General features: G+C 49.5%; 1 protein-coding gene across 1 annotated transcript in view; it reads left to right on the top strand.

The window, feature by feature from the left end:
- Positions 1–13,478, top strand: part of LOC138370387 (uncharacterized) — a 39,204-nt gene that overhangs the window by 19,141 nt on the left and 6,585 nt on the right. Inside the window, exons 3-4 of the mRNA XM_069334741.1 lie at positions 9,320–9,547; positions 11,553–11,700. Of these exons, the coding sequence (XP_069190842.1) occupies positions 9,320–9,547; positions 11,553–11,700 (376 nt within the window). The remainder of the gene's footprint in view (positions 1–9,319; positions 9,548–11,552; positions 11,701–13,478) is intronic.

The following is a 13,478-nucleotide window of genomic DNA, read 5'->3' as shown; positions in this document are numbered from 1 at the left end:
AGTGCTGTAAGTGTTGACACGTCTCAAGCAAGTATTGACCCCCCTCCAGTGCTGTAAGTGTTGACACGTCTCAAGCAAGTATTGACCCCTCCAGTGCTGTAAGTGTTGACACGTCTCAAGCAAGTATTGATCCCTCCAGTGCTGTAAGTGTTGACACGTCTCAAGCATGTATTGACCCCTCCAGTGCTGTAAGTGTTGTCACGTCTCAAGGAAGTATTGACCCCTCCAGTGCTGTAAGTGTTGACACGTCTCAAGCAAGTATTGACCCCTCCTGTGCTGTAAGTGTTGACACGTCTCAAGCAAGTATTGACCCCTCCAGTGCTGTAAGTGTTGACACGTCTCAAGCACGTATTGACCCCTCCAGTGCTGTAAGTGTTGACACGTCTCAAGCAAGTATTGACCCCTCCAGTGCTGTAAGTGTTGACACGTCTCAAGCAAGTATTGACCCCTCCAGTGCTGTAAGTGTTGACACGTCTCAAGCAAGTATTGACCCCCCTCCAGTGCTGTAAGTGTTGACACGTCTCAAGCAAGTATTGACCCCTCCAGTGCTGTAAGTGTTGACTCGTCTCAATCAAGAATTGACTCCTCCAGTGCTGTAAGTGTTGACACGTCTCAAGCAAGTATTGACCCCTCCAATGCTGTAAGTGTTGACACGTCTCAAGCAAGTATTGACCCCCCCCTCCAGTGCTGTAAGTGTTGACACGTCTCAAGCAAGTATTGACCCCCCCCTTCCAGTGCTGTAAGTGTTGACACGTCTCAAGCAAGTATTGACCCCCCCTCCGGTGCTTTAAGTGTTGACACTTCTCAAGCATGTATTGACCCCTCCAGTGCTGTAAGTGTTGACACGTCTCAAGCAAGTATTGACCCCTCCAGTCCTGTAAGTGTTGTCACGTCTCAAGCAAGTATTGAACCCTCCAGTGCTGTAAGTTTTGACACGTCTCAAGCAAGTATTGACCCCTCCAGTGCTGTAAGTGTTGTCACGTCTCAAGCAAGTATTGACCCCTCCAGTGCTGTATGTGTTTTCACGTCTCAAGCAAGTATTGACCCCTCCAGTGCTGTAGGTGTTGACACGCCTCAAGCAAGTATTGACCCCTCCAGTGCTGCAAGTGAGTCACGTCACAAGCAAGTATTGACACCCCTCCAGTGCTGTATGTGTTGTCACGTCTCAAGCAAGTATTGACCCTCCCCTCCAGTGCTGTAAGTGTTGACACGTCTCAAGCAAGTATTGACCCCTCCAGTGCTGCAAGTGAGTCACGTCACAAGCAAGTATTGACACCCCTCCAGTGCTGTATGTGTTGTCACGTCTCAAGCAAGTATTGACCCTCCCCTCCAGTGCTGTAAGTGTTGACACGTCTCAAGCAAGTATTGACCCCTCCAGTGCTGTAAGTGTTGACACGTCTCAAGCAAGTATTGACCCCCCCTCCAGTGCTGTAAGTGTTATCACGTTTTAAGCAAGTATTGACCCCTCCAGTGCTGTAAGTGTTGACACGTCTCAAGCAAGTATTGACCCCCCTCCAGTGCTGTAAGTGTTGACACGTCTCAAGCAAGTATTGACCCCCCCCCTTCCAGTGCTGTAAGTGTTGACACGTCTCAAGCAAGTATTGACCCCCCCTCCGGTGCTTTAAGTGTTGACACTTCTCAAGCATGTATTGACCCCTCCAGTGCTGTAAGTGTTGACACGTCTCAAGCAAGTATTGACCCCTCCAGTCCTGTAAGTGTTGTCACGTCTCAAGCAAGTATTGAACCCTCCAGTGCTGTAAGTTTTGACACGTCTCAAGCAAGTATTGACCCCTCCAGTGCTGTAAGTGTTGTCACGTCTCAAGCAAGTATTGACCCCTCCAGTGCTGTATGTGTTTTCACGTCTCAAGCAAGTATTGACCCCTCCAGTGCTGTAGGTGTTGACACGCCTCAAGCAAGTATTGACCCCTCCAGTGCTGCAAGTGAGTCACGTCACAAGCAAGTATTGACTCCCCTCCAGTGCTGTATGTGTTGTCACGTCTCAAGCAAGTATTGACCCTCCCCTCCAGTGCTGTAAGTGTTGACACGTCTCAAGCAAGTATTGACCCCTCCAGTGCTGTAAGTGTTGACACGTCTCAAGCAAGTATTGACCCCCCCTCCAGTGCTGTAAGTGTTATCACGTTTTAAGCAAGTATTGACCCCTCCAGTGCTGTAAGTGTTGACACGTCTCAAGCAAGTATTGACCCCCCTCCAGTGCTGTAAGTGTTGACACGTCTCAAGCAAGTATTGACCCCTCCAGTGCTGTAAGTGTTGACACGTCTCAAGCAAGTATTGACCCCCCTCCAGTGCTGTAAGTGTTGACACGTCTCAAGCAAGTATTGACCCCTCCAGTGCTGTAAGTGTTGACACGTCTCAAGCATGTATTGACCCCTCCAGTGCTGTAAGTGTTGTCACGTCTCAAGGAAGTATTGACCCCTCCAGTGCTGTAAGTGTTGACACGTCTCAAGCAAGTATTGACCCCTCCTGTGCTGTAAGTGTTGACACGTCTCAAGCAAGTATTGACCCCTCCAGTGCTGTAAGTGTTGACACGTCTCAAGCACGTATTGACCCCTCCAGTGCTGTAAGTGTTGACACGTCTCAAGCAAGTATTGACCCCTCCAGTGCTGTAAGTGTTGACACGTCTCAAGCAAGTATTGACCCCTCCAGTGCTGTAAGTGTTGACACGTCTCAAGCAAGTATTGACCCCCCTCCAGTGCTGTAAGTGTTGACACGTCTCAAGCAAGTATTGACCCCTCCAGTGCTGTAAGTGTTGACTCGTCTCAATCAAGAATTGACTCCTCCAGTGCTGTAAGTGTTGACACGTCTCAAGCAAGTATTGACCCCTCCAATGCTGTAAGTGTTGACACGTCTCAAGCAAGTATTGACCCCTCCAGTGCTGCAAGTGTTGACACGTCTCAAGCAAGTATTGACCCTTCCAGTGCTGTAAGTGTTGACACGTCTCAAGCAAGTATTGACCCCTCCAGTGCTGTAAGTGGTGACACGTCTCAAGCAAGTATTGACCCCTCCAGTGCTGCAGGTGTTGTCACGTCACAAGCAAGTATTGACCCCTCCAGTGCTGTAAGTGTTGACACGTCTCAAGCAAGTATTGACCCCCCCCAGTGCTGTAAGTGTTGACACGTCTCAAGCAAGTATTGACCCCCCCTCCAGTGCTGTAAGTGTTGACACGGCTTAAGCAAGTATTGACCCCCCCCTCCAGTGCTGTAAGTGTTGACACGTCTCAAGCAAGTATTGACCCCCCCCCTTCCAGTGCTGTAAGTGTTGACACGTCTCAAGCAAGTATTGACCCCCCCTCCGGTGCTTTAAGTGTTGACACTTCTCAAGCATGTATTGACCCCTCCAGTGCTGTAAGTGTTGACACGTCTCAAGCAAGTATTGACCCCTCCAGTCCTGTAAGTGTTGTCACGTCTCAAGCAAGTATTGAACCCTCCAGTGCTGTAAGTTTTGACACGTCTCAAGCAAGTATTGACCCCTCCAGTGCTGTAAGTGTTGTCACGTCTCAAGCAAGTATTGACCCCTCCAGTGCTGTATGTGTTTTCACGTCTCAAGCAAGTATTGACCCCTCCAGTGCTGTAGGTGTTGACACGCCTCAAGCAAGTATTGACCCCTCTAGTGCTGCAAGTGAGTCACGTCTCAAGCAAGTATTGACACCCCTCCAGTGCTGTATGTGTTGTCACGTCTCAAGCAAGTATTGACCCTCCCCTCCAGTGCTGTAAGTGTTGACACGTCTCAAGCAAGTATTGACCCCTCCAGTGCTGTAGGTGTTGACACGCCTCAAGCAAGTATTGACCCCTCCAGTGCTGCAAGTGAGTCACGTCACAAGCAAGTATTGACACCCCTCCAGTGCTGTATGTGTTGTCACGTCTCAAGCAAGTATTGACCCTCCCCTCCAGTGCTGTAAGTGTTGACACGTCTCAAGCAAGTATTGACCCCTCCAGTGCTGTAAGTGTTGACACGTCTCAAGCAAGTATTGACCCCCCCTCCAGTGCTGTAAGTGTTATCACGTTTTAAGCAAGTATTGACCCCTCCAGTGCTGTAAGTGTTGACACGTCTCAAGCAAGTATTGACCCCCCTCCAGTGCTGTAAGTGTTGACACGTCTCAAGCAAGTATTGACCCCTCCAGTGCTGTAAGTGTTGACACGTCTCAAGCAAGTATTGACCCCCCTCCAGTGCTGTAAGTGTTGACACGTCTCAAGCAAGTATTGACCCCTCCAGTGCTGTAAGTGTTGACACGTCTCAAGCAAGTATTGATCCCTCCAGTGCTGTAAGTGTTGACACGTCTCAAGCATGTATTGACCCCTCCAGTGCTGTAAGTGTTGTCACGTCTCAAGGAAGTATTGACCCCTCCAGTGCTGTAAGTGTTGACACGTCTCAAGCAAGTATTGACCCCTCCTGTGCTGTAAGTGTTGACACGTCTCAAGCAAGTATTGAGCCCTCCAGTGCTGTAAGTGTTGACACGTCTCAAGCACGTATTGACCCCTCCAGTGCTGTAAGTGTTGACACGTCTCAAGCAAGTATTGACCCCTCCAGTGCTGTAAGTGTTGACACGTCTCAAGCAAGTATTGACCCCTCCAGTGCTGTAAGTGTTGACACGTCTCAAGCAAGTATTGACCCCCCTCCAGTGCTGTAAGTGTTGACACGTCTCAAGCAAGTATTGACCCCTCCAGTGCTGTAAGTGTTGACTCGTCTCAATCAAGAATTGACTCCTCCAGTGCTGTAAGTGTTGACACGTCTCAAGCAAGTATTGACCCCTCCAATGCTGTAAGTGTTGACACGTCTCAAGCAAGTATTGACCCCTCCAGTGCTGCAAGTGTTGACACGTCTCAAGCAAGTATTGACCCTTCCAGTGCTGTAAGTGTTGACACGTCTCAAGCAAGTATTGACCCCTCCAGTGCTGTAAGTGGTGACACGTCTCAAGCAAGTATTGACCCCTCCAGTGCTGTAGGTGTTGTCACGTCACAAGCAAGTATTGACCCCCTCCAGTGCTGTAAGTGTTGACACGTCTCAAGCAAGTATTGACCCCCCCAGTGCTGTAAGTGTTGACACGTCTCAAGCAAGTATTGACCCCCCCTCCAGTGCTGTAAGTGTTGACACGTCTCAAGCAAGTATTGACCCCCCCCCTCCAGTGCTGTAAGTGTTGACACGTCTCAAGCAAGTATTGACCCCCCCCCTTCCAGTGCTGTAAGTGTTGACACGTCTCAAGCAAGTATTGACCCCCCCTCCGGTGCTTTAAGTGTTGACACTTCTCAAGCATGTATTGACCCCTCCAGTGCTGTAAGTGTTGACACGTCTCAAGCAAGTATTGACCCCTCCAGTCCTGTAAGTGTTGTCACGTCTCAAGCAAGTATTGAACCCTCCAGTGCTGTAAGTTTTGACACGTCTCAAGCAAGTATTGACCCCTCCAGTGCTGTAAGTGTTGTCACGTCTCAAGCAAGTATTGACCCCTCCAGTGCTGTATGTGTTTTCACGTCTCAAGCAAGTATTGACCCCTCCAGTGCTGTAGGTGTTGACACGCCTCAAGCAAGTATTGACCCCTCTAGTGCTGCAAGTGAGTCACGTCTCAAGCAAGTATTGACACCCCTCCAGTGCTGTATGTGTTGTCACGTCTCAAGCAAGTATTGACCCTCCCCTCCAGTGCTGTAAGTGTTGACACGTCTCAAGCAAGTATTGACCCCTCCAGTGCTGTAAGTGTTGACACGTCTCAAGCAAGTATTGACCCCCCCTCCAGTGCTGTAAGTGTTATCACGTTTTAAGCAAGTATTGACCCCTCCAGTGCTGTAAGTGTTGACACGTCTCAAGCAAGTATTGACCCCTCCAGTGCTGTAAGTGTTGTCACGTCTTAAGGAAGTATTGACCCCTCCAGTGCTGTAAGTGTTGACACGTCTCAAGCAAGTATTGACCCCTCCAGTGCTGTAAGTGTTGACACGTCTCAAGCAAGTATTGACCCCTCCAGTGCTGTAAGTGTTGACACGTCTCAAGCAAGTATTGACCCCTCCAGTGCTGTAAGTGTTGACACGTCTCAAGCAAGTATTGACCCCTCCAGTGCTGTAAGTGTTGACACGTCTCAAGATGGTATTGACCCCCCCTCCAGTGCTGTAAGTGTTGACACGTCTCAAGCAAGTATTGACCCCTCCAGTGCTGTAAGTGTTGACACGTCTCAAGCAAGTATTGACCCCTCCAGTGCTGTAAGTGTTGTCACGTCTCAAGCAAGTATTAACCCCTCCAGTGCTGTAAGTGTTGACACGTCTTAAGCAAGTATTGACCCCCCTCCAGTGCTGTAAGTGTTGACACGTCTCAAGCAAGTATTGACCCCTCCAGTCCTGTAAGTGTTGACACGTCTCAAGCAAGTATTGACCCCTCCAGTGCTGTAAGTGTTGTCACGCCACAAGCAAGTATTGACCCCTCCAGTGCTGTAAGTGTTGACACGCCTCAAGCAAGTATTGACCCCTGCAGTGCTGTAAGTGTTCAGGCACCTCAAGCAAGTATTGACCCCCCCTCCAGTGCTGTAAGTGTTGACACGTCTCAAGCTAGTATTGACCCCTCCAGTGCTGTAAGTATTGACCCCCCCTCCCTCCAGTGCTGTAAGTGTTGTCACGTCTCAAGCAAGTATTGACCCCCCTCCAGTGCTGTAAGTGTTGACACGTCTCAAGCAAGTATTGACCCCTCCAGTGCTGTAAGTGTTGACACGTCTCAAGCAAGTATTGACCCCTCCAGTGCTGTAAGTGTTGACACGTCTCAAGCATGTATTGACCCCTCCAGTGCTGTAAGTGTTGTCACGTCTCAAGGAAGTATTGACCCCTCCAGTGCTGTAAGTGTTGACACGTCTCAAGCAAGTATTGACCCCTCCTGTGCTGTAAGTGTTGACACGTCTCAAGCAAGTATTGACCCCTCCAGTGCTGTAAGTGTTGACACGTCTCAAGCACGTATTGACCCCTCCAGTGCTGTAAGTGTTGACACGTCTCAAGCAAGTATTGACCCCTCCAGTGCTGCAAGTGTTGACACGTCTCAAGCAAGTATTGACCCCTCCAGTGCTGTAAGTGTTGACACGTCTCAAGCAAGTATTGACCCCCCTCCAGTGCTGTAAGTGTTGACACGTCTCAAGCAAGTATTGACCCCTCCAGTGCTGTAAGTGTTGATTCGTCTCAATCAAGAATTGACTCCTCCAGTGCTGTAAGTGTTGACACGTCTCAAGCAAGTATTGACCCCTCCAATGCTGTAAGTGTTGACACGTCTCAAGCAAGTATTGACCCCTCTAGTGCTGCAAGTGTTGACACGTCTCAAGCAAGTATTGACCCCCCCAGTGCTGTAAGTGTTGACACGTCTCAAGCAAGTATTGACCCCCCCTCCAGTGCTGTAAGTGTTGACACGTCTCAAGCAAGTATTGACCCCCCCTCCAGTGCTGTAAGTGTTGACACGTCTCAAGCAAGTATTGACCCCCCCCTTCCAGTGCTGTAAGTGTTGACACGTCTCAAGCAAGTATTGACCCCCCCTCCGGTGCTTTAAGTGTTGACACTTCTCAAGCATGTATTGACCCCTCCAGTGCTGTAAGTGTTGACACGTCTCAAGCAAGTATTGACCCCTCCAGTCCTGTAAGTGTTGTCACGTCTCAAGCAAGTATTGAACCCTCCAGTGCTGTAAGTTTTGACACGTCTCAAGCAAGTATTGACCCCTCCAGTGCTGTAAGTGTTTTCACGTCTCAAGCAAGTATTGACCCCTCCAGTGCTGTAGGTGTTGACACGCCTCAAGCAAGTATTGACCCCTCTAGTGCTGCAAGTGAGTCACGTCTCAAGCAAGTATTGACACCCCTCCAGTGCTGTATGTGTTGTCACGTCTCAAGCAAGTATTGACCCTCCCCTCCAGTGCTGTAAGTGTTGACACGTCTCAAGCAAGTATTGACCCCCCCTCCAGTGCTGTAAGTGTTATCACGTTTTAAGCAAGTATTGACCCCTCCAGTGCTGTAAGTGTTGACACGTCTCAAGCAAGTATTGACCCCTCCAGTGCTGTAAGTGTTGTCACGTCTTAAGGAAGTATTGACCCCTCCAGTGCTGTAAGTGTTGACACGTCTCAAGCAAGTATTGACCCCTCCAGTGCTGTAAGTGTTGACACGTCTCAAGCAAGTATTGACCCCTCCAGTGCTGTAAGTGTTGACACGTCTCAAGCAAGTATTGACCCCTCCAGTGCTGTAAGTGTTGACACGTCTCAAGCAAGTATTGACCCCTCCAGTGCTGTAAGTGTTGACACGTCTCAAGATGGTATTGACCCCCCCTCCAGTGCTGTAAGTGTTGACACGTCTCAAGCAAGTATTGACCCCTCCAGTGCTGTAAGTGTTGACACGTCTCAAGCAAGTATTGACCCCTCCAGTGCTGTAAGTGTTGTCACGTCTCAAGCAAGTATTAACCCCTCCAGTGCTGTAAGTGTTGACACGTCTTAAGCAAGTATTGACCCCCCTCCAGTGCTGTAAGTGTTGACACGTCTCAAGCAAGTATTGACCCCTCCAGTCCTGTAAGTGTTGACACGTCTCAAGCAAGTATTGACCCCTCCAGTGCTGTAAGTGTTGTCACGCCACAAGCAAGTATTGACCCCTCCAGTGCTGTAAGTGTTGACACCCCTCAAGCAAGTATTGACCCCTGCAGTGCTGTAAGTGTTCAGGCACCTCAAGCAAGTATTGACCCACCCCCTCCAGTGCTGTAAGTGTTGACACGTCTCAAGCTAGTATTGACCCCTCCAGTGCTGTAAGTATTGACCCCCCCTCCCTCCAGTGCTGTAAGTGTTGTCACGTCTCAAGCAAGTATTGACCCCCCCTCCAGTGCTGTAAGTGTTGACACGTCTCAAGCAAGAATTGACCCCTCCAGTGCTGTAAGTGTTGACACGTCTCAAGCAAGTATTGACCCCTCCAGTGCTGTAAGTGTTGACACGTCTCAAGCATGTATTGACCCCTCCAGTGCTGTAAGTGTTGTCACGTCTCAAGGAAGTATTGACCCCTCCAGTGCTGTAAGTGTTGACACGTCTCAAGCAAGTATTGACCCCTCCTGTGCTGTAAGTGTTGACACGTCTCAAGCAAGTATTGACCCCTCCAGTGCTGTAAGTGTTGACACGTCTCAAGCACGTATTGACCCCTCCAGTGCTGTAAGTGTTGACACGTCTCAAGCAAGTATTGACCCCTCCAGTGCTGTAAGTGTTGACACGTCTCAAGCAAGTATTGACCCCTCCAGTGCTGTAAGTGTTGACACGTCTCAAGCAAGTATTGACCCCCCTCCAGTGCTGTAAGTGTTGACACGTCTCAAGCAAGTATTGACCCCTCCAGTGCTGTAAGTGTTGACTCGTCTCAATCAAGAATTGACTCCTCCAGTGCTGTAAGTGTTGACACGTCTCAAGCAAGTATTGACCCCTCCAATGCTGTAAGTGTTGACACGTCTCAAGCAAGTATTGACCCCTCCAGTGCTGCAAGTGTTGACACGTCTCAAGCAAGTATTGACCCTTCCAGTGCTATAAGTGTTGACACTCTCAAGCAAGTATTGACCCCTCCAGTGCTGTAAGTGGTGACACGCCTCAAGCAAGTATTGACCCCCCCTCCAGTGCTGTAAGTGTTGACACGTCTCAAGCAAGTATTGACCCCCCCTCCAGTGCTGTAAGTGTTGACACGTCTCAAGCAAGTATTGACCCCTCCAGTGCTGTAGGTGTTGTCACGTCACAAGCAAGTATTGACCCCTCCAGTGCTGTAAGTGTTGACACGTCTCAAGCAAGTATTGACCCCCCCAGTGCTGTAAGTGTTGACACGTCTCAAGCAAGTATTGACCCCCCTCCAGTGCTGTAAGTGTTGACACGTCTCAAGCAAGTATTGACCCCCCCCTCCAGTGCTGTAAGTGTTGACACGTCTCAAGCAAGTATTGACCCCCCCTTCCAGTGCTGTAAGTGTTGACACGTCTCAAGCAAGTATTGACCCCCCCTCCAGTGCTTTAAGTGTTGACACTTCTCAAGCATGTATTGACCCCTCCAGTGCTGTAAGTGTTGACACGTCTCAAGCAAGTATTGACCCCTCCAGTCCTGTAAGTGTTGTCACGTCTCAAGCAAGTATTGAACCCTCCAGTGCTGTAAGTGTTGACACGTCTCAAGCAAGTATTGACCCCTCCAGTTCTGTAAGTGTTGTCACGTCTCAAGCAAGTATTGACCCCTCCAGTGCTGTAAGTGTTGACACGTCTCAAGCAAGTATTGACCCCTCCAGTGCTGTAAGTGTTGACACGTCTCAAGCAAGTATTGACCCCCCCTCCAGTGCTGTAAGTGTTATCACGTTTTAAGCAAGTATTGACCCCTCCAGTGCTGTAAGTGTTGACACGTCTCAAGCAAGTATTGACCCCTCCAGTGCTGTAAGTGTTGTCACGTCTTAAGGAAGTATTGACCCCTCCAGTGCTGTAAGTGTTGACACGTCTCAAGCAAGTATTGACCCCTCCAGTGCTGTAAGTGTTGACACGTCTCAAGCAAGTATTGACCCCTCCAGTGCTGTAAGTGTTGACACGTCTCAAGCAAGTATTGACCCCTCCAGTGCTGTAAGTGTTGACACGTCTCAAGCAAGTATTGACCCCTCCAGTGCTGTAAGTGTTGACACGTCTCAAGATGGTATTGACCCCCCCCTCCAGTGCTGTAAGTGTTGACACGTCTCAAGCAAGTATTGACCCCTCCAGTGCTGTAAGTGTTGACACGTCTCAAGCAAGTATTGACCCCTCCAGTGCTGTAAGTGTTGTCACGTCTCAAGCAAGTATTAACCCCTCCAGTGCTGTAAGTGTTGACACGTCTTAAGCAAGTATTGACCCCCCTCCAGTGCTGTAAGTGTTGACACGTCTCAAGCAAGTATTGACCCCTCCAGTCCTGTAAGTGTTGACACGTCTCAAGCAAGTATTGACCCCTCCAGTGCTGTAAGTGTTGTCACGCCACAAGCAAGTATTGACCCCTCCAGTGCTGTAAGTGTTGACACGCCTCAAGCAAGTATTGACCCCTGCAGTGCTGTAAGTGTTCAGGCACCTCAAGCAAGTATTGACCCCCCCCTCCAGTGCTGTAAGTGTTGACACGTCTCAAGCTAGTATTGACCCCTCCAGTGCTGTAAGTATTGACCCCCCCTCCCTCCAGTGCTGTAAGTGTTGTCACGTCTCAAGCAAGTATTGACCCCCCCTCCAGTGCTGTAAGTGTTGACACGTCTCAAGCAAGTATTGACCCCTCCAGTGCTGTAAGTGTTGACACGTCTCAAGCAAGTATTGACCCCTCCAGTGCTGTAAGTGTTGACACGTCTCAAGCAAGTATTGATCCCTCCAGTGCTGTAAGTGTTGACACGTCTCAAGCAAGTATTGACCCCCCCTCCAGTGCTGTAAGTGTTGACACGTCTCAAGCAAGTATTGACCCCTCCAGTGCTGTAAGTGTTGACACGTCTCAAGCAAGTATTGACCCGCCCCCTCCAGTGCTGTAAGTGTTGACACGTCTCAAGCAAGTATTGACTCCTCCAGTACTGTAAGTGTTGACACGTCTCAAGCAAGTATTTACCCTTCCAGTGCTGTAAGTGTTGACACGTCTCAAGCAAGTATTGACCCTTCCTCCAGTGCTGTAAGTGTTGACACGTCTCAAGCAAGTATTGACCCTCCCTCCAGTGCTGGAAGTGTTGACTCCTCCAGTGCTGTAAGTGTTGACTCCTCCAGTGCTGTAAGTGTTGACACGTCTCAAGCAAGTATTGACCCCTCCAGTCCTGTAAGTGTTGTCACGTCTCAAGCAAGTATTGAACCCTCCAGTGCTGTAAGTGTTGACACGTCCCAAGCAAGTATTGACCCCTCCAGTGCTGTAAGTGTTGTCACGTCTCAAGCAAGTATTGACCCCTCCAGTGCTGTATGTGTTTTCACGTCTCAAGCAAGTATTGACCCCTCCAGTGCTGTAGGTGTTGACACGCCTCAAGCAAGTATTGACCCCTCCAGTGCTGCAAGTGAGTCACGTCTCAAGCAAGTATTGACACCCCTCCAGTGCTGTATGTGTTGTCACGTCTCAAGCAAGTATTGACCCTCCCCTCCAGTGCTGTAAGTGTTGACACGTCTCAAGCAAGTATTGACCCCTCCAGTGCTGTATGTGTTGACACGTCTCAAGCAAGTATTGACCCCTCCAGTGCTGTAAGTGTTGACACGTCTCAAGCAAGTATTGACCCCCCCTCCAGTGCTGTAAGTGTTATCAAGTTTTAAGCAAGTATTGACCCCTCCAGTGCTGTAAGTGTTGACACGTCTCAAGCAAGTATTGACCCCTCCAGTGCTGTAAGTGTTGTCACGTCTTAAGGAAGTATTGACCCCTCCAGTGCTGTAAGTGTTGACACGTCTCAAGCAAGTATTGACCCCTCCAGTGCTGTAAGTGTTGACACGTCTCAAGCAAGTATTGACCCCTCCTGTGCTGTAAGTGTTGATACGTCTCAAGCAAGTATTGACCCCTCCAGTGCTGTAAGTGTTGACACGTCTCAAGCAAGTATTGACCCCTCCAGTGCTGTAAGTGTTGACACGTCTCAAGCAAGTATTGACCCCCCTCCAGTGCTGTAAGTGTTGACACGTCTCAAGCAAGTATTGACCCCTCCAGTGCTGTAAGTGTTGACACGTCTCAAGCAAGTATTGACCCCTCCAGTGCAGTAAGTGTTGACACGTCTCAAGCAAGTATTGACCCCTCCAGTGCTGTAAGTGTTGACACATCTCAAGCAAGTATTGACCCCCCTCCAGTGCTGAAAGTGTTATCACGTTTTAAGCAAGTATTGACCCCTCCAGTGCTGTAAGTGTTGACACGTCTCAAGCAAGTATTGACCCCTCCAGTGCTGTAAGTGTTGTCACGTCTCAAGCAAGTATTGACCCCTCCAGTGCTGTAAGTGTTGACACGTCTCAAGCAAGTATTGACCCCCCTCCTGTGCTGTAAGTGTTGACACGTCTCAAGCAAGTATTGACCCCTCCAGTGCTGTAAGTGTTGACACGTCTCAAGCAAGTATTGACCCCTCCAGTGCTGTAAGTGTTGTCACGCCACAAGCAAGTATTGACCCCTCCAGTGCTGTAAGTGTTGACACGCCTCAAGCAAGTATTGACCCCTGCAGTGCTGTAAGTGTTCAGGCACCTCAAGCAAGTATTGACCCCCCCCTCCAGTGCTGTAAGTGTTGACACTTCTCAAGCAAGTATTGACCCCTCCAGTGCTGTAAGTATTGACCCCCCCCTCCCTCCAGTGCTGTAAGTGTTGTCACGTCTCAAGCAAGTATTGACCCCCCCTCCAGTGCTGTAAGTGTTGACACGTCTCAAGCAAGTATTGACCCCTCCAGTGCTGTAAGTGTTGACACGTCTCAAGCAAGTATTGACCCCTCCAGTGCTGTAAGTGTTGACACGTCTCAAGCAAGTATTGACCCCCCTCCAGTGCTGTAAGTGTTGACACGTCTCAAGCAAGTATTGACCCCTCCAGTGCTGTAAGTGTTGACA

Source organism: Procambarus clarkii, chromosome 32 (genome assembly GCF_040958095.1).
Source record: "Procambarus clarkii isolate CNS0578487 chromosome 32, FALCON_Pclarkii_2.0, whole genome shotgun sequence".
In the NCBI taxonomy this organism is placed as follows: domain Eukaryota; kingdom Metazoa; phylum Arthropoda; class Malacostraca; order Decapoda; family Cambaridae; genus Procambarus; species Procambarus clarkii.
Note: the sequence above shows the minus strand (reverse complement) of the source record. Positions and strands in the feature narration are given on the sequence as shown.